Source organism: Pogona vitticeps, chromosome 14, assembly GCF_051106095.1.
Source record: "Pogona vitticeps strain Pit_001003342236 chromosome 14, PviZW2.1, whole genome shotgun sequence".
In the NCBI taxonomy this organism is placed as follows: Eukaryota; Metazoa; Chordata; class Lepidosauria; order Squamata; family Agamidae; genus Pogona; species Pogona vitticeps.
The window spans coordinates 15,792,658-15,819,175 of record NC_135796.1 but is presented as its reverse complement, the minus strand read 5'-3'; the positions used below and the strand labels follow the sequence as shown (position 1 = coordinate 15,819,175).

Here is a 26,518-nt window from a genome sequence, read left to right as displayed (position 1 = left end):
TGTTGTCAAGGCAAGGGTGTAATCAGAGGAGAAGCCAACATTGAAATTGAGGCTTAACAACGAAAGGGCATTTTTACACATTGTACTGTTTTCAGTTAAACATCTAAATAGGCAAAGCCAATTAGCGAGGGTGTGTTAAGGCAGGAGGAACAGCTAATGGGCTACCTTCCGCCAAGCCAACTGGCCCATATTCTGAAAGCAGAATCAGAATCAGAATCCTTCCAGCTCTAAGATTATTAGAGAACTGCTGGATAGCTCAGTAGTTTAGGTGTCTGGGTTGGGGGTTCAATTCCCCACTGGACTCCTTTTCCAGCTCTGCAGCCCTAAGATTGTTATTACAGTGGTGCCTCGCTAGACGATGATAATCCGTTCCACTGAAATCACTGTTTAGCGAAATCATTGTCTAGCAAAAAGCATTTCCCCATTGGAATGCATTGAAACCTGTTTAATGCATTCCAATGGGGAAGAATCGTCGTTGTCTAGCGAAGATCAGCCATAGGAAAGCCGCTTTGTGAACCGCCGATCAGCTGTTTAAATCGCTGTCTTGCGAGGCTTAGGTCCCGAAAACACCCGTTTGCGAGCATGGAAGGAGCTGTCAAAATTGTCGTCTAGCGAAAATCGGTTTGCAAAGCAGGGACCAAACATTGTCCAGCGAAATTCCCCCATAGGAATCACTGTTTTGCGAATCACTATAGCGATCACAAAAAGCCAATGTCTAGCAAAAAAACCCTGTCATATGGGGTAACTGTCTAGCGAGGCACCACTGTATTTCAAAGAAAAAAAAATGCACGTCCAGTCCAATTGGGGAAACAAACCATCTCTTGCGCCATGGTAAACATAAAAAAGGAGGAAGGAAAACCCAGCCCCAGTTTAAAGGTCCACAGATATGAAAGCGTCTGATCCCACCCAATTACCGAGACTGCGAGGAGCACGTTATGGGAAATTAGCAAATCCTGATCAAAATTTCACGCACGCAGCCGGCGCGGCTGGTCCCCGGAGTGACAGGTCGGCGCACACATGTTTTTATGATTTTACAGGCCCCTGGTTAAAGCAAACTAGACGTGAAAGCTGCCTGCCCCCAGGGCAGGTATCCTCAGCATGGAGAAGAAGTGAGGTGGGAGGGGGGGGAAAAAAGGCCGTTTGGCAGTTTAAAGAGTTTCCTGGAACAAAATGAACGCTTTCGACGAGGACTTCAAAGGAGCGTTCCCAGAGCTAGCCCCGCTCGTACAATTGAGCAAAGTCTATATTTGCCACTTAATAAGAACTGAGCAGAGCCGGGAGGTCTCCATCCAATCTCTGCCACGGTTCAGGGAGTTATATGCATTCGCGCATCAAACAATCCGCCGAAAGTGGCCGCTTTATAAAACTGGAATCAAGTGGGGTGGTTTTTTTAAAAAAAATCCCCAAAACTCTTTCATGCTTTCGTTGTCAACCCCAAATGGAGACAGAGCGCTTAAAATTCTCTCCCCCCCTGCCCCAAACTTGCTTTATGTCTTCATCTGTATTCAAGTGAGGATGCCTCGAGAAATTTTGGAGGACAATTCTGAAAATCCTCTAATATTTGCTTGCAGTTTAGGGGAGTTGTCGTTTCAAGCAACTGGGTGGCATTACGTTCTTCCTGGGATGAATCAGGGATTAATGGTCAGCCATGGTCGATCCCAATGTATTGTTTTAGGTAGGGAGAGGGTGAGAACTTGCTGAGGCGAGCTAAAAATGAGAACTAAAGGTCCCCCCCACGCCATATCCTTAATTTTTCATTCTCGCAAAATGCATCCCTCATTTATATTTGAATTCCTGAACCAAAATGGCTGACCAGAGTAATAATTAGCTACCAACTGAGCTCACTCAATTAGCTTTCCTTCCTCCCATCCCCGCTTAGCTGTAAAGATGTAAATCTTTCCTGATTTTATACCGGTAGAAGAGAGGGAAACCTTTCCAAAGTTTTCTCCTCTCTGGCTGAGATCAGAAAAGCTCCCTCCCTCCCTCTCTCTCTCTCTTTCTCTGTGTGTGTCTGTGTGTGTGTGCGCGCGCACACGTGCATGCGTGCTCGCATTCTGGGACTTAACTGTGGGGAAAAACTGTAGAAGGGCTTTTTATTTGCAGGAAAAATGGATACTTTGAGCAAAAAAAAAGGATTTGCACATTGTATTTTGGGCAAATTGCATTTTTATGCGAAGAAAATAAATTCATGTAAAATGCAATAACTTGGCCCAAAATACAATGTCTCTGTTAATGCTGATCATTATCTATCTGTCTGTCTGTCTGTCTGTCTGTCTGTCTGTCTGTCTGTCTGTCTGTCCGTCCGTCCGTCCGTCCGTCCACCTATCTATCTATCTATCTATCTATCTATCTATCTATCTATCTATCTATCTATCTATCTATCTATCTATCTATCTATCTATCTATCTATCTATCTATCTATCTATCTATCTATCTATCTATCTATCTATCTATCTATCATCTATCTATCTACCTACCTACCTACCTACCTACCTACCTACCTACCTACCTACCTACCTACCTACCTACCTACCTACCTACCTACCTACCTACCCGTCCATCCATCCATTGGACTGGGTTTCCTTCACTCACTCTTTTCTCTCTCTTTCCTCACCATCCTGAATCAGGACACCTAAACAGTTATCAGAATACGCATACCATTCAGGAAATAAAAACCTTGACAAACCACAATAAACAAAGATTCGGCTAAAGAGGAGAAAAAAAGCAGGCGAAAGAGGCGAATGCAAAAACCCAGTGGGAGATGTTTAACACCAAATGGATACACTGGAAAAGAAAGAGGAGGAGGAGGAAGAGGAGGAAAAGAAGCCAGCAAGGGGACATTTGTAAATGCCAGACGTGGTGGCCTTGTTCCGAAAAGCCATTAGAGAAAAGACATGACAGGGCTTGTAAAAATATCTCTGGGAACATGAAAATCGCAGCTTTGGCGCTCTGCTGCTTACACCGCGGCGTTCGGCAACAATTGTTTAACATCTAATCCGGCTGAAATGATTACCTCCCACCTCCCAGAACTTATGTTAATGTCCGCTCAACACGCTCAAGAAAATAAATCTCATCTCAACATCAGATTACATTTTTCGAGCCCGCCATGTCATATTTCCATAATCTGACAAATGACGAATTACACACACAGTTCTCCCTAGTGACCATGCCAGGGGCTCAGAGACTTTGGCTTTCTGCCCTTTCCCTCCACCCTCTCTCTTTCTGGCCCTTTCCAGCAGCTAGAGACAAACGGCTCAGCCTGATGGGCCTAAGACTTCTCAAGAGGAGAGGCAGCCAGTTTGGATCACTTTCTGACTTCGTTAGTGGGAGGGTTGAATTCCCAATATTCCCCACTCTTCCCAACATATGCCATACTCTTGATGAGGGGTATCCATAAGGCATTTCAGATTAAGACATTAGACCAGAAGAGACTCAATTTTCAACCACAAGCACGTTCTGATCCTTCCTCGTTCCTGACCTGCCTTCCCAGTTTCCCACTCCGAATTGAATAATTTATGCACAGTTTGGTAGTTCGCGGGCAAAGTGCAGAGCGCAGTAGGGTTGACATTGTCTAAGACCACCTCTGCAGGGTTTTGAGCAGGGTGGTTTTATTAGCCTTGCCTGGAGATTCTGGGCATTGAACTTAGACCTTTTGCAGGAGGGCCACAAACTCTAACACAAAAGCACAAAGCTTCTCTGAGCATAGCCACCCGGATGATGCACAAAACCCACATTCTCATCCTCCAGCAGCATCTGATCCAAAACTGAACTCAAAACCCTTTTAAATCTTTGTAGTGTACAAGCTTTGCTTTGGAAATGTTCTACCAATGGGCTTCTGCTTTACAACGTTGGGACATTAAAAAGAATTCGCTTTCCGGGCAACTGTGAATTTTTCATCTTTTGCATCTCTGGCAGAGTTTACAGAGAAAGAGAAGCTTTTACTGTCAGAATTTCTTACCAGCCGCATGCAATAAACAACACTGGCTGAAATCCAATTGTAAGTCATAACTAGAGTAGGCCTTACAATGGGACTTACATATATGTTGGCTCACCAAATCCCCATGGATTCAATGGATCTAGTGCAGTTGTGACACACTACTGGATTGTAGCCGCCATGTTACACACTGTGGTAGACACTCCAAAATAGCTATCCATCAGCTTGTTATCACCGACACTGGGATAGGGAAAGCATGTCCCCAGGTACGGGTGGACCATAACACCCAGCAGTTCCAAGAAGCAGAGACAATAGTGAGGAATGCTAGGAGTTGCTTGCCAGTAACATCTGGAGGGCCACACATTGTCCATTTGCTACAGCATCACCAAATTGTGGTTGGCCAACTTCTGCTCAAAGACTTTGCAAAGAGAAGTCCACCACCATCTTAGCTGTTGCTCCCCAGCCTTTGATCCTCCAGATGTTTTGGGTTTCAGCTCCCAGAACTCCTAGATGGCTTAGCCAGTGGTTGAAGATTTGGGGAGAAGAATTCCAAAGCATTTAGAGCAGTGGTTCCCAAGCATGGGTCCCCAGATGTTCTTGGACTAAAACTGCCAGAAGCCTTCAGCACTAGCTCTGTTGGCCCTGAATTCCGGGACTTGCAATTCAAGAACATATGAGGACCCAAGGTGATCTAAAGAATCAAAATTAAGAACCGCTCCTTGAGATGATGGGTTCTAAGTGCTCTTTTCATCCAGATGTTTGTCTGAAGGTCCACCAGCCTTCTTAGGGATTCTGGGACTGTTAGCTAGCCAACATAACTTCCACATTCTAAGCAGGAACAACAGTCCAATCTCTCACCCAGGATGACAATATCAACGTGAACGCATCTGGGGAAAAACTGGGTCTACATTTAGGCATAACTGGAGAAGACCCAATGTTATCAATGGAAAGCAATCATGGCTAATTAAATCCTATAAATTTCAATGAGACTACTTAAAGTAGGACGAAATCTGGGCCCAACCAATAATTAGCAGCCACAGAACAACTATGCCATTCTATAATTTAGTCATGGCATAACTCATGTGTCACAAGGCAGAAGCTTAGCTTCGTGTCCCTTGTTTGGGTCTTCAAATTCTATGTTGAAATGCTACTCTCTGAAGGCAGAGTCACATTTTGCCTGACTTTTCTTGGAAATCCTTTGTCAGAGACTGCTCTAACTCAGACAATTAAAGTTGTTAATGGAATGGATTTTGGTATTAGTGGTAAGAGAGAGAAGGAGGAAAATAAGACCTCAGTATCAAATATTAAATAATTCTTGAATAATTATTTTATGGCTTGGGCTTACCACTGATTTTTATGCTTCCTGGAGAATGATTTCTATTATAACTCTGCTTTTGATTTTTAATTAACTGTTGAAAAAAAATTCCCATTTCAATTTAATTTCACCGTTCTGCTCTACCAGCCACTACCAGTTTAGCTGTACTTACTGGTGCTGTGGCACTGTGGTGAATTGTGAATGCCTAAGCTGTGTGAGTTCACAAAACACTACAAAGATAATATTTTCCCCCTCCTTTGTTCACAAGCCCCTCTTCCTATTTGCTTGTTCTAAACATTTCAGCTTGCTGTGAGATTGACTGGCAGCTCATAGCCTCAGGCTGGACATAAAAGCCCTGTTCAAAGTAAGCTTCTGTAGAGGTTCTACAGACATGTTTGCCCACAGAGTATCCACTAGTGGAAGCTGGTGGCTCCACCTATATCCAGCTATGCTGGACTTTGGTCCAGTGGTTCCCAACCTTAGGCACCCCGGTGTCCTTGGACAGCAACTCCCAGAAATCCTGGCCAGCACAGCTAGCGGTGAAGGCTTTTGGGAGTTTTAGTTGAAGAACATCTGAGAGCCCAAGGTTGGAAACCACTGCTTTAGTCCAACCCAATGAGCTATCCAAGGTTCTGAATCCATTCGGGAGACAGGGTTCAACACCTTGGATAGCAATGGCAACATTCCATAAAGTTCAGACCAAAATCTAAAGTTCAGACTAAAACTATCCCTCCCGACATTAGAGTCATCAGCCTCTAAAGATATCTTCGTTCCTATGCTCGTATTTAGTCAAAGCACTTTCTGAAACTTAGAAAAACTAAGAACAGGAAGATGGAACCAAACTGCAAATTATCAAAAATACAAATAAGAAACTGGTGCATCCTTACTTCTAGCCCTACAAGGTAGGCCAAGATGGTAGGCACCCTTTGTCTACATCCCTCAGTGACAGGTTATTCCCATTCTCATTTTTAATACCTCACATTTTGGTTCCTGTAATACCTCACATTTGGTTCCCTAGGTTGGGAACCACTCTTTTACACTGTTCTTTTTCAGGCACCTATGTCTAATTTGATGTTAATTAGAACTATCCAAGTTGTGTGGGCGAAACACCAGCTGATTAGCAACCTCAAGTTTCAGGGCAGCACTAGAAATGCACAAACTCAGAGAGGGTTTGGACCACAGCCCTCCAAAAGCCACGGGTGTGCCCCACATTCTCTGGAAATGTTTTAACCATAATGTACGACACGTTTCCATAAAACGCCGCCTGCACATTAGCTTCCCTTGAAATCAAATTTATTGGCTCATAAAGGCTGGAAGGAAACAGAGCCACCCAACTCATCTCTGACCCAGCTCGGTGGAGAAGATATTCTTTGCAAATGCATGCTTTATAGCTCATAAAGGGCAACCATTAAGAAGGCAGAAAGACATGGTGAGAACTTTCTTCCTGAACACAAAGGCATCGCCACATAACGTGTTAGCAAAGTTCTGGGAAGCACTGTCCTCCATTTTTCCTACCCGTGTGGAAAACACCATAGCTCAGCAGTGGAACATGTGGATCAGAATCCTACCAGAATCTCACAGCATTGATGTGCAGTGGCTCAAGCAGTGTGCCCAATTTTGCCAGCGGCCCAGTGTATGATTGATTGTTCAATTCATTGTGCGCTGGGATGTCCACAAAAATGGAAAACCCACTTTGATTGAACACAAATCATTTAAGACAAAATTTTGTCCTCGGTTGTCATTTGAAGCTCCCAGGTGCAGTGCGCATATCTCTAACATCTGTTACAGATGTTCACCATGACTGAAGTCACAACCAGAGTCAGCCCACTGAATCGGTAGAGATCTGGTGGATAGAACTCTATGTACGTTCCATTGATTCACTGGGGCTACATCAGTTGCAGCATCACTGGATTTCAGCCAAAAGTTTCTTACATTTATCATCATTGCTTGGTTGTCATACGATGAGAAGTCAGAACCAACTAATAGCTAGCCTAATTAGGCTTTCAAGGTAAGTGAGATATTTAAGGAGTGGCTTTGCCAGTTCCAAGTCCCTACTGAGTTTCCATGGCTGAATGACAGATACCTAAGCCACTGAGCTATCCCATAATCTTATAGTTGCAGAGTTGGAAGGGACCCTCTGGATCATCAAGTCCTCTGTAAAGGAGGCCCAGTGGGGGAATCAAACTCCCAACCTCTGGCTCCATAGCCAGATGCCTAAAGCACCGAGCTTGCCAGCAATTCTACCTAGGAACATATCTGTGCTTGAAACCTCATGATACATTATATTTTTGAGAACTCAAGGAAACAGCATTGAATAGACACAGCTGCCACTCCTGATTAAATGGATAAAAACATCTCAATGTCTACCCTTTCCCTTCAATCTGCTGTAAAGCCATTGCAGGACAAGAACGGCTTTAAGCTAAAAACAAGTATACTATCCGTTCTCTCCACACCACTTCAAACTGTGCCCTGTCGCTTAAAACCGTGTGCCTATAAATTAATCAACTAAAGCTTTTTAGTTGATTAATCTGCCAGTCAAAGCTTCTAGACTTAATGGATGTTGAAGACCACCTAACTGCTACTGGTTGCCGTTTTGGGGGACAGCATGGGGAACGCAGCCTCCCCCCCACCAGCTTTGGATTATGGATTGTTGTTGAAAACAGTTATTTCCGTCCTCGAGTGTCGGCCCTCAGGCAGCTAAGCAATTTCAAGCCCCTTCCAATAAAATAATAAAACATCACAAAATGAAAACAAAACAAAGCGGGCCACTTCATCAAGTAAAGCAGAGGCCGCAATCAACAGGCCCCGCTCTGAAAATATTTAAACAAATTACTTCGTCTCTCACGCTGAATCACGCAGGAAGATGGGATAAAATTGTTATCAGTGGGGAAAACAAGCAGGGAGAAGTGTTTAGTGGATAAATAGGGTTATTTTTGGTTGGAGGGTGGGGGATGTTGGTTTTGTTTCGAGTTTGAGGAAAGGGGTCCCCTGAGTTGAAATCTCACCAGCTTCACAAAACACAAGGTGCCCTTCGACTTTTCCCAACTTTGGAGGTATTAATTTTGGGGGACCCTTCTGTCAGTCCCGTTGCCAGCCCGGAAACGGTTGATGGGGACCCAAGAGAGGGCCTTCTCTGTGGTACCTCCCAAGTTACAGAAAGCTCTCCCTCGGGCGATCAGGTTGGCCCTCCTCTCTTTTATCCTTCCACCGACAGTTGAAGACCCCTCTTTTCAGGCACGCTTTGAACAACCACAACGGAGTCCCTGAATGCCATTTGTAAGATCATTTTCAATGTTCACCTGCTTTTAATTCTTCTATTGCATAGGTTAATTGTGGTGTTTTTAAAAAATCTTTAGCTTACGTTTTTGATTCTCAGTATCACAAGCCCCCTTGGGTCCCCAGATCGGGAGAAAGGTGACTTATAATAAATAAATGAAGACGTAAACCCACTTGGAGTGGCAGAATAGGATCCGAGGGCTTGGTGAACTCCAGTTAAATGCACAACAAAACCTAGCATGGATCGGCCTCTAGTTCTGCTGGGTTTCCTGGATACAAGTCTGACTCGCCATAGGTGACTACAGCGACGCTCCTTTGCAAAGTTGGCAGCTGCTGTTTCTCCAGCAAGAGCTCATTGTTCAGATCAATCTTGACAGAAGGGAAAGCATCACAAAACCTCTCTAAACCTCGGCCTGTCACTCGGTGGTTCAATTTTGTGGGGTTTTGTTTGGTTCTGTCAGATAGCTTTTGAGAATAACTTCTGGCAACCCATTTGCGTTTTGTCTCTGTGTGTTCGAAATGCAAGAAAAGTAGGCTGCTCACCGGCTCAGATTTTTTTCCCCCCATAAACGCGCTGGCGATGTGTGTTCTTCGCTTTTGTCAATAGCATTAAGATTCGCCATTCGCCCATGAATTATCCACTGACCTAAATCCTCTCAAATCTGTTGGAGAGATAAAGTCCTGCCGGAGTTTGATACATTTATCAGACCCCAACACACCGTGGTGCTTACAAGTATCCTTCCAACCCCCCCCCCCCCGAAAAAGTAGTGCACGAGAGAAGGAGAAAGACCCACCCATCCACTTGCAAGTGAATTACAACCCATTGACGGCAAGGATTTTAAAATAATTACAGACTCCTTATTGCGTCAAAAAGACGAAGAGGCAACTGTCGGCTTTGTGATCGCTTGTCAGCTCCGGTCTCCCCCTCCCTGTGTTGCTTCCCTTCATCTTGAGAAAGAAGGGGAAACTGTTTACACACCACCAGAAGGGTTTGTCTGACAGTTCCCCAAACGGCGTATTGTTCTTTCATTCTGCTCAACGTGCTGGGGAGATCACACCTCATCAGACAAGACAGAATCCATTACTGCTCAAATGAATGAGGGCCTTGATAAGGCAAAGATGGTTTTGATTGTCACAATACCTTCTTGGGGTGTGAAGGGCTCCCCCTCTTTCCATTCACCTGCAGGCTCCGAGAGCTGACAGTCCTGTCCAGCTGCCTCCCCCACATGCTGAACCCATGTGTTTTTAAGAGGATGCTTTCTTGGCCAAGGCCACTGAGAGCTTGCCCAGTCTTGACCAAGGAAGCAAAACCTTGGTGGCATTCATGACTAAAGGAGTGGTTGGGGACCACTTGCAGGAGCTGCTCAAAGCTGTGAACCTATATTTTTGAGTGGGGAAGAGGGTCCAGCATCTTAGCTCATGCCTGAAAAATTCGGACTAAAACCCAGAACGGTGCCCAGGTGGAATTGCGGCCACCAGCCTTTACTGCAGTATGTGTCTGCAATGCATTTCTTTTGATCCTGACCTATCCATAGATGAAGGCATGGACTTCGATTATTACCAGCATAGGTAATTTATAGCTTTCTATGAATCTTTAACTACAGCTCTCACTGTCCTTCGGCACTTGCTAGGCCAGCCGGGGCTTCCAGCTGTCAAAGTCTAAAACATGGAAGGACAGCCTTTTTGACCCTGATGAAGGTGGAGCTGCAGTACCACCTTTTGAACACCATTGGGGAGTGGCGCCCAAGATCAGCCGAGGGTAATTGAACAACTCTCTATTGGGGCTGGTTGGCCCAATGGCAAATTCTCACTTCTGTCTTTGAGGAGGGCAACATTGGAGACTCAAAAAGGAAGGACGGATGATAAAAGGAACTCTTCAACAGGGTTCTGGAGAGAGAAAGAAAGAACATCCAAGTTATTACAACATTTTTGCCAGGAAGCCAAGCATTATCTCCTCTGGTTGCCTGGGTTTGTCTGGTGCAGGTTGGTTCTTTCTCCCCTGCTTCTAGGGAGTTGTAACTATACAGAGAAGATGCTCCAGCTATGGGAACATCCACCTGGTTGGAAGGCTTCAAGCATGGTCAGAAGCTTCAGAGCAGACACTGAGTATTAAAAGAGAAAGCTTGTCAACTTGCTGCTTGAGCTCTCTTGGGTGAAATCATGCTAAAGGTTGCAGGCCAGCTTGGGATTCAATGCAAAGACTTACATCCCTCCCTTGTCCTTCCTTTCTTCTTTTTGCAGTGGGAGATGTCATTGGGTGAAAGCTTCCAGCGGCGTCCAGAAGGTCTGTTTCTCCACTGACGGAGGAAAGGAAGGAGCAGAGGAAGATGAGAGACCGTGTTACTCAGAAACTTAGAGGGAGAACTTAAGAGGAGATGGAAAGGCAACATATCAAGAAATTGGTGCAATCTTTAGTAGCAAGGTGGTGCTGAAAAGCAGGCTGTGTTTTGAAAACTTTAAAAAAAAAGTTTCTGACTTCACTGAGTTTTCTTTCCACGTCTTTTCGGAGAGCAAACGTGTGGTACGACGCTCTTTAGACATACATGAAATGCAACTTCTCCCCACCACTGGGTATCTGGGAACTGTAACAGATTCCTTTTTAAAGTGACTTCCACAGCTCTGACAAAGAAGGGCGTATTCGGTAAGGCATGGTAGGAATTTAAAAGAGATTCGTCCTGCGTTTCATGACAAATACATCCAGGCAAAGATATTGGCAAGTCTTTGTCCCCAAGACTCAAGTCCAAGTCTTTGGTACCAAGTCCTGAGTCCCAAGTCCCAAATCTGAGTCCTTCTTAAAACCAAGGTTTTGTCCCTAAAAGAAAGGGAAGGACGAGTGGCTTCCAAGTCAAGAATCAAATGTGAGTCACTGAGAAAAAAAAACCAGAGTCAAGTCACCAGTGTGACTTAAGTCCAACTTGACGGTGAATCCCGTGACCCAAGTCCCCATCCTTGCTTTCAGGACAGCTTTGGAAAGATCTCACCCAACTAACAGAGGATTATGTTCTTCGCCAAGCTGCTGACGCGCACTGGATATGTTTCCTGCTGACGTCCCAAAGAGTCTACTACAGTGGTGCCTCGCTTAACGATTGCCTCGTTAAATGACAAAACTGCTATACGATGACTGTTTTGCGATTGCTTTTGCAATCGCAAAATGAGGTTTTAATAGGCAAAATCCACTTTGCGACAATTGGTTCCGTGCTTTGGGAACCGATTTTTTCGCTAGATGACGTTTTTAAAACAGCTGATCGGTGGCTTCAAAATGGCCACTCGCTGTGTAAAATGGGTCCCCGCTGGGTTTTTTTGGACAGATTCCTCACTTTACAGGCACCGAAAATGGCCACCCCTATGGAGGATCTTCGCTGGACGGTGAGTTTTTCAGCCCACTGGAACGCATTGAACGGGTTTTCAATGCGTTTCAATGGGTTTTTTTATTTTGCTTAACGAGGATTTCGCTCTATAGCGATTTCGCTGGGATGGATTATCCTCGTTAAGTGAGGCACCACTGTATATCTGTGAAAATTCTCAGTCCTCCAGGTGAGGTTATCTGGACGCTGAATCATGGGAACTGGGACTTCTTTCTTATTAGGTCAAAATGTTTTGCTTCTCATCCATAGCTTCTTCAGTCTGAGGAGAGTTGGTAGGAGACCCCCCGACAGATCCTCCAGGTTGGTTTGACTTCCCCCTGGTCTGAAACAGGCTCTTTAGTAGACGAAGGGTCTACTAGCAGGAAGTGCTGATTAACCCAGAAATAGGCTGACACAAAGACAGCGCTAATGATCGGGTGGGCTGAGGAACCCTGCTAAGATCAAGGCTGAGCAACAAACACATTTTCTAACTTCCACATTTTCATGGGGGAAAAAAGAGGACAACCCATGTCAGGCTTCTGAGCTGATATGCCTTTTAAAGTTGGAATTACGTTTTGAACCAGCCCCATCCCCTGCAAATAAATAAATAAATAAACAAACAAAACCGAGGGCTAGATGTTTTTAACATTCCCTCCCGTGTCCTGCCCTCCGGCTCTACAGTGTAAAGCAAAGACCGAAAAAAATCCGCAGCGTGTCGGAGAGTAACTGTTGTGACCTAAATAAATGTGACCCTCCAAAAAAGATCCTGCCGTATTTCGGAGTGTTCATTTCCCAGGAAGTGAGCGCCGATTTCGAAGACCGTATCCTCAGTCCATTTGCCTCAACTTGTTCAGCTCTGAGTTTGTCTCGCTCGTGGGCGCTCTAATAAAAGATCAGCAAAAACCATCCCTGGTAAGACATCCAGAGATGTTGGCATAGGGAGGATGGAGTCATCCGTGGCGTGCCTTCAAGTCTGGGCTAAGGCATGCACCCCGATGTTTCCAGCTATAGGTGGAAAAGCTGTCTCCTGAAAACGGAGTACAAAAAAAGTCATGATCATTGAAAACAAATCTGAACACCTTTCCACCACGGAAGTGGCAGAGTTGGGAAATTAAGCACCGGACGCATAGGGAGGTTTCTCAACAACAACTCTAGTTCCTCAACAGGATTTCAGCCTCTGTCTCGCTATCATTGCGCAAGAGTGTAGACTCCAGCCGTGGAGTACCGATCATGGAAACTCAGAACATTTTGATCTGCGGCCACTGAGAAACAGGATCCTGACCCATTGGTTGGGCTTTTACCCCCTGGATCATCAGGAAACGAGCCGGCTCTGTCTTCCACATGACAGTCCTTCCGGCTGGCCTTGTGTATTAACCATTCATGAGCCCAACACAACTACATTTAAGCCATATGCCTATCCCGAACCTGAATGGCTCCATAAAGGACATGCAAAGACAGATCTCCTGTCCTCAGTTAATTCCCCTGTATTTGAAGTTTAACTGTGTTAATGTATCTTGAATTAATTTCCGTGCTGTTCGAGTGCAAACTGGACTCGTAAAAGTGACAAGTTGACTTTTTCCAGAGAATGATGTGGGGCTTATGAGCAATGGCAGCATAAATGAAAATTAGCCTCAAGACAATGTTAATTATGCTTTATCCATTAGCGGGAGGGTAATTGAACCACTCCGTTTTCACAGCAAAGAAAAACCCGCCTGGATATCGTAAAAGGGGGGGGGAAGGGAACAGTGCCATTTAACGCACTAATTAAAGCCTAATGTTGCAAGAGTATGTGAGAGGAAATAAAATGTGCAGGTGATACATTATGCACCAGTGATACCAAACAATTGCACAATTACTTATTATTATTTTTTTCAGAAGGCAAGTAAATTTCCAGGTTTGGTTGAGTACCTCCAACTGCAGTGGGGACAGGAGGCAAGGAGAATTACAAATGGAGAAAATAAGGACTGGACACTTTTTGATTTTCACATAACTCAGTGTGGCTGTTGTTCTTGTTATATGCCGTCAAGTTGACCCTGATTCATTTATTTATTTACAAGATTTTTTTTTTTAGCCGCTCCATTACCACCGGTCTCTGAGCGGTGTACAACAATATAAATTTTTTTAAAAAAAAAAACATTAAAACCATTAAAAATAGGCAATATTATAATAATATCCTATATTAAAAACCGTCATTAAAACATTAATATTGATAAATCCTGCTGCTCATATGGCCAGCTAAAGAACACTATTTAATGAAAATGCTGGCTAAACAGAAAGGTCTTTGCCTGGCGCCGAAAAGCCGAAAGTGTTGGAGCTAGGGAGATTTCTATAGGGAGGGTCTTCCAAAATTGGGAGGCAACAGCCAAGAAGGCCCTATTGCGACATGCCATCTCCCTCAACTCTTTCAGGGATGGCATGTTCAGAAGGGCCTCCTGGCCTTACGAATGATTGCTCTCCAACATCCCCTGTCCTCAACAGCCCTGCTCAGCAACTGCAAGCACAATCCCATGGCTTCTTTTACAGAGTCGATCCATCTTGTATTGGGTTTTCCTCTTTTCCTGCTGCCTTCTACCTTTCCCAGCAATATGGTCTTTTCTAGAGAATCTTGCCTTCTCGTGACATGCCCCAAAGTAGAACCGCCTCAGCTTCAACATCTTTGTCTCCCGACATAGTTCAGGCTTGTTTTCTTCTTTTGTTTGTCTTTCTGCCCGTCTTTCTACATGCAAAGCTCTCCTCCAGCACCACTTTTCAAACAAATCATTTTTTTCCCTATGCGCTTTCTTCATTGTCTAGCTTTCACATCCGCACATAGTGATTGGAAACACAAGATTGTGGATGGTCTGGGTCTCCATGGACACATCCTTACACTTGATGACGTTTCCTAGTTCTTTGCTACCCGTCCAAGTCTCATTCTTCTGATTTCTTGGACTACAACTCCCAGAAATCCTGGCTAGCACAGGTAGGAGTGAAGGCTTCTGGGAGTTTTAATCCAAGAACATCTGGAGACCCAAGGTTGGGAATCATTGGTCTGGAGGAAAGATTCTAAATTACTGGCCATCCACTGTGGATTTGACCTTGACACTGCAGTATAAACAGGGTAATACTAATTTATTACACCTTTCACCAATTCCATTAAAACAAAACGATAGCCAGTCCATCCCTAGGATGAGATTCCCTAGAAATGTTTTCAAAAGTTTCTTCACTTATGAAAAAGTAACTGAGCCGAACGGATTCTCGTTGTTCAGTCCTTAGGGAGAAAAGGGCACCTCTGTTATTTTATGGTGGACAAACTTGCTATTTGCATTTAAATTAGGACATCAAAAAGCAGAGAAGAATCCCTCTGTTGGCTCCCTCCTCTTCACTCCGCCATCCCATAAGCAAAATTTCATTTCATGCCACTCTTCTCTTTTAATACAAACCTGGCTCCCATTTCAGCTTCATTAAGCTGCCGATCATCAAAAAAAATACTCAGCCGGAATCAAAGATTTTGATTATTCTTCACCCAGAGATTCAAAATAGTCGTATGTTTCTGAAACCTACCTTCCTTCCTGTATTGTTCTTCTGGTCTGCCACCTGATTACAGAAAACTTAAGTCAATTAAACGTACGCATTCAGGCATTAGATTAGACCTATATATAGCTAAGAGAGAAACCCTGTAATTCAACTAAGAACCAGAGAATTAGAGAAAAATGGAGTTGGGTGGGGTCTTATAAGGCCATCTAGTCCAACCCCTTGAGAAATCCTTGATGTTGCATAGACAAAGAAGAGAATCTTGGAGTCTTTATTCAGATCTATAAGAACCCAAGATCAGAGGGGAATCTGTCCGGTATGACATTCATGAAATAACCAACCAGCCGGCTACTGGAGGCTCTACAAGACCAGCAATGATGGTGTTATAATGATTTTAGTAAACAGCTGGGGCATTACTCTTTTTAGAAACTGAAACATAATACAAATCTTTAAAGGAATAAATCATAGAATCATAGAATTGAGGTGGAAGGGGCCTCTAAGGTCATCAAGTCCAACCCGCTGCTCAAGGCAGGGATCCAGATCAAAGCACATCTGACCGAGGGTGGTCCCGTTGTTTCTTGAAGGCCTCCAGGGTTGGAGTGCTCAACGCCTCTCAAGGTTATCAGTTCCCTTGTCGTACTGCTCTAACAGTCAAGAACTTTTTCTTGCTATCCAGCCAAAATCTGGCTTCCTGTAACTTGAGCCCATTCGTATGTGTTCTGCACTCCAGGATGATCAAGAACAATTCCTGCCCCTCAACTAAAGGGACTAAATCAATAACAAGTAACAAATATCAAATGCATGGTGGCCAGAATCCTATTGGAGTTTTATTTCTAAATAAATGAAACTGTGTAAGTCGGTGCGGCCCAAACATGCCAGTTGGGTGCTTGGTTATGCCCTGGTCATTAGCTGGCACATAGCCAGATGTATAACCACCATTAATTAGCTACAGTTTGCTACCAAATCTTACATGTTTTCACTGACTCCGGAATAAAATCCCCATAAGATTCAGGTCAAAATATTACAGTGGGAATGCAGGCAAAAAGGTCCCTTTTCTTAGTGGCAGCTGCTCATTTAACTTCCAGTTCAACATCTAAGGAGTTTATGAAACAGACAGAATTTGAACTCAGCTCAGTGTTTTTCATACTGTACTGTCCCAGCTATCTAGGGAGGGAAAAATCAATTATCTGTGTATTTTGGTATTCAGTATGAAAGAATTTACATTTTTCTTACTCCCAACTGGCTTTTATTCATCTCTATATTCAAAATAGTAGAAATTGAGGCTTATTTAACCACTAAATCAGCACATCAGGCGGGCCAGAACTGAGATTCCCAAAGGCTTAAAACACACACCGTTGGAAGACGACAATAATGGATTGTGCCCTATGAATGCCAAAATATGTGATCGTTGGTGTTCGTTGACTGAATATAGCTGGAGCATTAAAGGAGATTAAAAATAGCATTTTGCCAGCAGATGGCGCTCCGCATCAGAGAAGTAGGACTGGGCGAAAACAAAATCTCAAAATCAGCTTGATTTTTTTTCCCCACTCAGAATTCTTCTACATGCTTAGGCCAACTTGTATTTCTCTCCCAAAATTACTTTGCGTTTTTTTCCCTAAGAAAAATCTGGTGGCAACTCAGCGTTCACCAGAGAATACAGAATATTTGTAATGAATGTTGTTAATATCACCAGTGAAAATTATGAAGGCTTTTTTAAAAAAAAAAAACCTTCATATTTTTTAAAAAATCTTTCAAAATGGACCAAGAATGATGTGGCTGCCTCTGAAAGGTGGTGTCTTTTTCACCACCTGTCTCTTGAAACTTCCATCTAGAAATAGAAGATGAATTCCTAGAATCCTGGCATTCATTCATACAAAATGGGTCACCTTTTCTTCCTAAGAACTAACTTGATCATTTTTGACCACCGACCCTTAATCAACTCAGACCATCGGTTCACAGCCTTGGAACTGCCTACATCAATGATTCCCAGCTGTGGCTCCCCAGAGGTTCTTGGACTACAATTCCCAGAAGCCTTTACCACCTGCTGTGGTGACCAGGATTTCTGGGAGTTATAGGCCAAGAACATCTGGAGACCCAAGGTTGGTCTACACCAGTGGTCCCCAACCTTGGGCCTCCAGCTGTTCTTGGACTACACCTCCCAGAATCCTTCACCACCACATCTGCTGGCCAGGATTTCTGGGAGTTGAAGTCCAAGAACATCTGGAGGCCCAAGGTTGGGGACCACTAGTCTACACTGACCTGCAGTGACCGTATAGCTTCAGCCTAGAATCCCATCTTGCAGTCACTGGAGATGGCAGGAAATAAATCCCAGACTTCCATATACGAAACATGATCTCTCTCGATGAGACATGGTCCTTCCACTGAGAGATGAGCTTCGTTGTGTCTTCCCACCCATCTGTTTGTTCTCCTTGACCATCTTCACGATTGATGCCCTGCAGGGCAAGGCTTAAACATGATCAGAAAAGCAATCTTGATAGGATTATGAGAGAAAAAAATAACCAACTCACTCCACCAGGGCTCGAAGCTCCCTGACAGTGTGAGCCATCCAAATATGTTCTAGACAGATTGAGTCAGAAAGGGTCCGGTCAAGCTAAATCGATTTTTTTTAAGTCAATGGTTCCCAAATGGGTGTTGTTGGACTACAACTCCCAGAAGCCTTCATCACTAGCTGTTCTGTCCAGGATTTCTGGGAGTTGTAGTCCAAGAATATCTGAGGACCCAAGGTTGGGAACCACTGCTTTAACCAGATTGCAGGGTGTTCAGAACCATGGACAGTCCCCTGTGGCTGCTTAGCATGTCTCTACAGGAGAATTATGGTGCAGTATAGACTACAATGGTGCCCCGCATAGCGACGTTAATCCGTTCCAGGATTAACGTCGCTATCCAGATTCGTCGCTATGCGGGGGGGGGACCCATACCTATTGGGGCAAAACTCACTGGTAAGCAAAGATTCCCCCATCCGGCCGCCATTTTCGCTGCCCGGTAAGCAAGAGCAGGGCGCGAAAATGCTGTGGGTGGCCATTTTGTTGACCCAGTGGCCATTTTGGAACCGCCGATCAGCTGTTTTCTAAACATTGCAATGCGAAGATCGGTAAGCGAAACACTTACCGATCATTGCAATGCGATGTTTAGCCTATCTAAACATCGCAATGTGATCGCATTAGCAATCGCAAAAAACGCATCGCTATGCGGATTCGTCATTAAACGGCGTGCTCGTTAAGCAAAGCACCACTGTACACAAAGCCTGGGAGACCCATGCACCCCAAATTAAGCACAGGGGTTCTGTTGCGTCAGCTGCCCTTATAAATCAAGACTCTATAATCCAGGACTTCAAAATCTGGTACAAATTTAAATGGGGAAAATATTGTGTATGGTTTTATTTTTGGAAAAAAAAATTGTGCTCAATATCCCACAGGGGCCAGCCGTGATTGTCGACTGTCTAGGTTTGCAAATCGACGACCCCCCAGCTTTCTGTTTAGAAAAGTCATTACAGCTGTATAATTATCACATCCCAGATGTGCTAGAAGGAGAAATGTTGATTTATAAAGATTGCACCGAGGTACTTATTGTCCTCTTGGAAATGTCTAATGTTGATTCTTCTCCCCCCCCCCCCCCCGCTAGCGGGTGGGAAGGGAACATTTTAAATGTGTGAGTTTTAATTATTTTTCTGACAGGGAAAAAAATCCCTCCATAATAATAATAATAATACAAATTGGATCCCATTACCCCCTCCCCCACCCTGCTTCTCAGAGCGGAAAAAAAACAGAAGAAGAAAACAGGAATAATATTAAAGCACAGCTACAAAAAAATGAGAAAAGACACAGAGAATGATCAGAATCCAAGTAACGCTGTTGGTTATTCTATTTCAGTATTTTTTTGCTCTGATGGGTGGACATTTTACATGCGTTACAAGCTGGGTCCCCGTAACGTTGCTACCTGATCCTGCCCAACAGGAGATGTCAGAGTCTCTCCAAGTTTTGAGATCAAATCTAGCCTCCAAGGGTGGGGGAAGCGGGAATCTTGGGGAAGTAGACTAACTGACCAGCAGGAATTTAGAGATGGGATTTTTGGTGGACCAGAACGTCCATTGTGAGAAGCAGATGGCTCATGGCGAACAGTTTGGAGGCTCACCCAAATTTTGAAAATTCCCCATCACCACCATGTTGTAGATGTCTCCAGGCCCACCTGTAGACATCTACAACAGCTTAGATTCCTGGCTGTGGAACCAGAAGTTTGGGAGTTCAATTCCCCACTGTGTCTCCTTGGCAAGGGCTGGACTTGAGGATCCATCCATCCTCTTCCAGCTCTGCAGTTCTAAGATGATGATGACGACGGATTTTTATTCTCAAGCATTTTTTTAAAACTGTGGTTCCAGTATTTCAGGAAAAAAAATCACACCAAGACGGAGAGGAAGAGGCAGGTTTAATTTTTGTTATCCTTGGCTGGAGTCTTCTCGAAACTTCTGAAAGTTTTGTGCATATTTCCTCAGCTAATTGTAGCTACTGACTAAACGGTGGTGTGCATCTCAGCTGCACCAGATATGTGACTGAGATACACCCTGGCACCTTTCTAATCAGCCGTGGCAAGTTATGAAAACCCTATGCCAGTACCAAGAAGATTCTCACCAGCTTTTTTTCACTACTGCTATGATGATGATGATATTGAACAAGCACAGTGATGACCACGATGGAAAGGAACAAGTTCACTGACATGGTGACAATGTGGGAAAGAAAAACATCCCATAGCAAAACATGTGAGGGACACATTAGCCTTGCTCCCTCCTTGAGCGTTTCCACCAGCAGGACACCCTCAGTTTCAACATTTTTGCTTCCAGAGATACTTCAGGCTTTATTTGTTCTGGCAGCCACTTGTTTATTTTTCTGGCAGTCTTTCTATTCACAAAGTTCTCCTCCAGCACCACATGTGAAATTAATCCATTGATCTTGGACCCACTTGCTTGCCTTTCTGGCAGTCCAGGGTATGTCCTCCAGCAAAGGTCTCCTCCAGTACCATTTTTCAAACAATTTCCCCCCTTTCTGTCAGCTTTCTTAACTGTCCAGCTTTCACACTATGCCCCTGCATGGTTGACACTAACATTTCAAGTGGAGAGACTGTGCCTTCAAAATCAGTGTTCCTGGCTTGCTCCTTCTGAAGACAAACCCTCTTCCAGAGTTGGAGGCCCTCCATGTAATTCAGAACACTGATTTTCTGCAACCACGGTTGCACTGAGCTGAACTCCTTCCGCTCTCTGAGAAACCTGGTTTCTTGAGAAAGTTTCTTTCCTCGGGAAGAAAGTGTAAGATGCCAGACTAGAGGAGATGGGACTAACACACTGAACTTCTCAATTTATTTTTCCCACTGTAACTCTCAGATGGAGCCAAAATCAGTGAAGAATCCTCATGATCCAAGGTAGAACTCGTCCTAACGTTACTCCTTTCTACTCACAAATCGTCTTTTCTTTCCCCCTTGCAGGTTTTAAGCACCTTTCCATGGCTTCCTTCCATCTTTCCAGCCAGACCACTTGGCACGCAACCCACAGAGCGTTTGAATACTTCTTTCACACTGTTTGAAGCTAACAGATTAGGGGAAAATAAATTCAGCAGAGCAGAGAGATGAAATCACGTTGAACAGTAACTACTGTGTCTCCATGGTAGTAATTTGTGTGGGAATTTTACTCCAGGGTAGAGATCATGTAATGTTATGATATAGCCAGCAGGGAAAGTGCAAGTGAAGGCAGGGGGGGAGTGTATTTTTAAAAATTTCCTCGCGCATTTACATTTTTATCGGTGCCTACCATTTTGTCGAGTTAAATGTCAATGCTCTAAATCCAGCACTTGTTTCATCTTGATGATTTTTTTTATTTAACCTTCTCTCCTTCCCTTCCTCCCTGAAAAATGCCATTGATGAATAATGAACAGCAACTGAAATGGGGAAGTAGGAACACAAGATAAACCAGGGGGAGCCAGAAGGTCTAATGAGGATCTGAGGGTAGGGGCTAAACGCTGAACTGGCTGAGCATCCGTGCTCAGTTTCCACAACAACCCCAGAAGGCGTAAGTCTATTCTTTGAGGACCGCACTAAGATGAGGGTTGAACAGACCGGAGGCCACCTGCCCAAGATCTTGAACTAGGGATGTGGTTCAGGAAGAACAGGAGGAGAAACCAGCTTTGCAATTAAAAATGGAGCTGCCTGAAGAATTAAAAGATGTTTGCTTTCCCTGCTGTGAATTGCAGGATTGTAGGCCATATTCCTGGGGGGTGACCAGCCGGAGGGAGGCCTTGAAAACATCCGCCAGGAACATGGCCTTCTCAGTGGTGGCCACAACATTATTGAATTCCCTGCATGTGCCAAGCTCCCTCTCTTCCGTTCATCTGGAAGCAGGTGGCTGTCCCTTCAAAATCAATTACTTGGCTACCCTGTTCCATATTATCTTGTATATAGCACAACCATGCCAACATAGCCATTCTTAGCAATCCTACTTTTACAGAATTTTCCCTCTCTCTCTCTTGTGTATTAGGCTACTTTAACGCCAGTTCAGATTTTTCGTACAAAACCCAAATGTTTTATTATACCTTTCTTGGGGGACCTGGTCATTTAAGATTGGTTTTATGGTGTCGCTTTAGAATCCAAATCAAAGCAGATGGTTGTCCGATTTTCTCTTGAACGTCTGCGGGGTTGGCGTGCCCGCTGCCACCCGAGGTCATTGATTCCATTGTCGTACTGCTCTAACAGTTAAGACGTTTTTCCTGATAGTCAGCCAAAATCTGGCTTCTTCTATCCTGAGCCCATAATTATGTTTTGTACTCTGGGATGATGGAGAACAGATCCTGCCCCGCTCTGTAGAACAGCCTTTCAAGTATTGGAAGAGTGCTATCCTATCTCCCTTCAATCTTCTTTTCTCAAGGCTAAACATGTCCAGTTCTTTCAGCCTTTCCTCCTAGGGCTTGGTTTCTAGCCCCCTGATTCTCCTGGTTGCCTTCCTCTGAACCAGCTCCACATTGTCGGCATCCTTCTTAAAGTGCAGCAAAACTGGACACAGTCCTCTAGAGGAGGCCTAACCAGTATTGAATGTATAAAGTCCGAGCAATCACTCTATCGCCTGATGATGCTGGCGAGGGCTCGCCGTCTAGAGGAAATCAAATCAATTCCACATGAAGGAGGAACTTTTCTTCCTCAGCAAAGTGTAATTCTAGCTCTCTCGGGGTCCGGCTGACTCATTGCCAAATTATCCAATTATACACTTGTTCAAATCCGTTTGGGGAAGATCGCCGGGGCTTGTAAATAAGTCATGTCAAAAAGGTTTTAATCCTTTGGAAAACCCGGAGGGGGGGCTGCCCCAAGACAAAATGCACGAGGAAATGTATGACAAACCATCAACGATATGGTGACTGGAGCTATCTTTTTCCTTCGATTGGACCACTCTAAAATGGGGGGGGGGGGAAGGTACATGGAAATGATAAAAAGAACACTGCTTTATGGGATGTTGCTATGTTGACATCAAGAATTGCACAGGCAGCACCATCAAAATGTTCAAAAAAGCTACACAAAGATTACATATTGTTCCTAAGGGGGAGGATTTCTATGACATGTCACGTTTTCTCTGCAGCCTACGTTTCAACCCATAAGCAAGCTCAAACAGGCTTATGAGTCATCTGGCCTTTCTCACCAGATGACTCATAAACATGTTCAAACCCACCCATGAACTCAAACATAGGTTGCAGAAAAAAATATGACATGTCATAGAAATCCTCCCCCTGGTTATAATATATATTCCATAGTACACCCAAGAACTCTCGATCTCCAAAGGAGGCCAGACTAGGAAGGAGAAAAGGGAGTGGGGAGAGAGCGGCTGAAAAGACCGCCCTTGGTTTTCATAGAGTCGAGGGCCGATACGGACTCCGAGCCTCACCAACAGAAGTTCAAATCCTCTCCTAGACACAGCTTTAATTAATTAGCAATGAGCTAAATTTTCGATCGGTGTGGGTTGCCCTGTAAGCAAACCTCGCTGGTATATTCAGTGAAAGGAGGGCGGGAGGACAAGGGGGTGAATCAATAGACACATCCTACTACAAATAGTAGAGTGGGAAAAGAGAATGAGCTGAATCCCAAATGGGAATTTGTGCTGATAAAGATTGGAAGGAAACGAGACAGAGAGGCCTCCTCTAATGATCAAAAAGATCGTCATAATGCGGTTTCGTCGTAATGCGGGGCAATCGTAAAGCGAGGCACCACTTGTATATCAAAAGATCAAGTTTCTCTCTCTTTTTTGTTCTTTCCTTCTCTGTGTTTGCTTTCTTAGCAGTCTCATACCTTCCCCTTGAGTTCTCTTGCAGCCAGACGAGGATCCAACCTGTGCTCTTGCACAGCTCCCTCCCTCCCTCCCTCCCTCCCTCCCTCCCTGTCTGTCTGTCTGTCTGTCTCTCTCTCTCTCTCTCTCTCTCTCTCTCTCTCTATCTATCTATCTATCTATCTATCTATCTATCTATCTATCTATCTATCTATCTATCTATCTATCTATCTATCTATCTATCTATCTATCTCTTTGAAAGCAACTTCTGTGTGGGAACACACCTTTCTGGATAGTCATTTTGACCTGCATGTCACTCCCTTAGTGTATTTATTTGCTCTTGACACAGTCCGGGTTGTAAAGTTTTATCATTGGCCAACCATTTGGCATTGACCAAACATCAAAAGTTGACACCAGGTGGTTGAACCTTTCACATTTGAACAACCTTCCGGTAGAAAAGTTTTAAAAAAAGAAAGAAGAAGAAGTAAGCAGAGGGGGAAAAGCAAACAGTCCAGGAAGTGAGAAAAGAGATGGGGACACAAAACCCAACAGTCGGTTGCAGGGAAATGAAGTAACAGAAAACATTTGATATACCAAGCAAAACATGACAGTCAGACATGATAGAAGAGCTGAAGCCTTATTAGCCACAGATAACCAAGTATATAAAGATGATTCACTAATTCACTGAATAGGCCAAGTCTTCCACTTAAATCCTGAAGTCCTCACATCTCAAAGGAAACCAATAAGCACGCTAGATCGATGGACCCAATCCTGTCCACTCGGGAGGCACACACCACACCACATTTTTCTAAAAAGACTGACCTACACAAGCTAGTAATGGGGGGCAACAGAACACAAATCCAAAGATTTCTAGGGCCCATCCCTGGCAATGCTTAGGATCCAGGCTGCGTATTTATTTTCTCAGGCTCCACATTGTTTAGAAACCAGCAAAAGCAAAAAAATTGAAGACAGTCGTTTTTGTTCCCCTTTGAAAAATAAATGGAGCAGTGGCAGAGAACTACAATAGCCGTCAGTGTCATTCAAGGCAACGTGCGAGTTCTTCAGAAGTTGTTAAGTTACAACAATGGACCATATTAGCTTTCCGAAGTGTACACACCATTCTCCAACCTTGACTATAGTAATTGGCATAACAATTAATTGCCCGTCACTTGCCAACCACCCAGTCTTCATAATTATTCATATGTAAACATGGTTATGTTTCATACCTGAATGAACATGTCTGTCTGTCTGTCCATCCATCATCTGTACATCCAATAAATACAAATCATAAAACAAATCTGTATTACAGTATATATTTACCTCCACCATAGCTTCATGACTATGAAGCCTGAACGTTTGTGGATCTTGATTCCCGCGGATACAGAGGTTCTACCGTAATCAAAACAAAAAACGTATCCATCTGTACAGAGCTCTTACCATTGCCAAAGGAAGAACGCCAATCAGCTCCTTCTGGCTTACGTATATCTTGGAAATGCCGAGATCAGATGTCCGGTCTCCGGGATATTCCACTTGCCATGTAATTAGCTGAGTCCCTGGCAATTCACTCAGATCTTCGATTTCAAAATCAATCTGCAGGATCTCAGAAGGAGGCGGTCCCGTACTGGAGAAGGGCGAGACAGGAGGGGAGGGAGGAGAGAGAAAACAGTTTGCGATGGGCAAAACTATTATCTTTGTTGCAATCATTATTGTTCTTGTTTCTTTATCTGTTGTATTGATATAATGCCTTTTCTCCAGTGAATCTACAGCAGTATGCCTCATTCATTCATTCATTCATTCATTCATTCATTCATTCATTCATTCATTCATTTTAATCCATCCATCCATCCATCCATCCATCCATCCATCCATCCATCCATCCATCCATCCATTCATTCCTTTTTCATTCATTCATTCATTCATTCATTCATTCATTCATTCATTCATTCATTCATTCATTTTAATCCATCCATCCATCCATCCATCCATCCATCCATCCATCCATCCATCCATCCATCCATCCATCCATTCATTCCTTTTTCATTCATTCATTCATTCATTCATTCATTCATTCATTCCTTTTTAATTAATTAATTAAATATTAATTAATTCCTTTTAATTTCATTCATTCATTCATTCATTCATTCATTCATTCATTTGTATTCAGCCCCAATGGTTCAAAGCACCATTCTGGGCAGTTTGTAGCATGGTAACAACCACAGAGAGGACATTCAAAACAAAACCCATCCACAGATCAAGATACTTCAAGAGCTGTAATCTCGAAATATAAGGCAGTGCACGAGGCAGAAAAATCAGGCAGGGTTGTGCTGGAAGGCCTCTCAAGTCTCCTCCTCCCAACTGTATCTTCACAACAACCTTGTGAGGTAAGCCACATGGAGAGAACAACTGACCACAAGCTGCCTAGTCAGTTCCATGATTCAATGGGGACATGACCTTATTCTCCTGAGTCATTCTAACCACTGCACACGGCAGCCGCCCCCCCGTAACATCAACAGCACAATGTTTTCTGGAGTATAAGCGAACAATGGTTTAATCGCCAATGGTTGAGATTCTAAGATTCATCCAGGACTTTCCACCTAACAAGGTTCACAAACGTGTGTTTTGCACAAAAGCCCTGCATATTCCACAAAATCTTGCATTTTGCATTTAAAAAAAAACTCTCAAATTTTGTGCAAAGTACCAAGGGTGCAATGTTATGAAAACACCACCTTTTCTGTGAATGCTGGTGTTGCTGGAAAAGTGCTTGTTATTTTTTTTAGCAGGACTGAAACAAAATCTCACTGTGGATGATTAACTTTTTCTCTGGGGCGTCT

General features: G+C 43.9%; 1 protein-coding gene across 2 annotated transcripts in view; it reads right to left on the bottom strand.

Annotated features, from left to right (window-relative positions):
- TMEM132D (transmembrane protein 132D) overlaps positions 1-26,518 on the bottom strand; it is a 233,539-nt gene that overhangs the window by 45,279 nt on the left and 161,742 nt on the right. For both annotated transcript variants that reach the window (XM_078381730.1, XM_078381731.1), the window contains one exon: positions 25,125-25,308. In XM_078381730.1, coding sequence (XP_078237856.1) covers positions 25,125-25,308 — 184 coding nt within the window. The remainder of the gene's footprint in view (positions 1-25,124; positions 25,309-26,518) is intronic.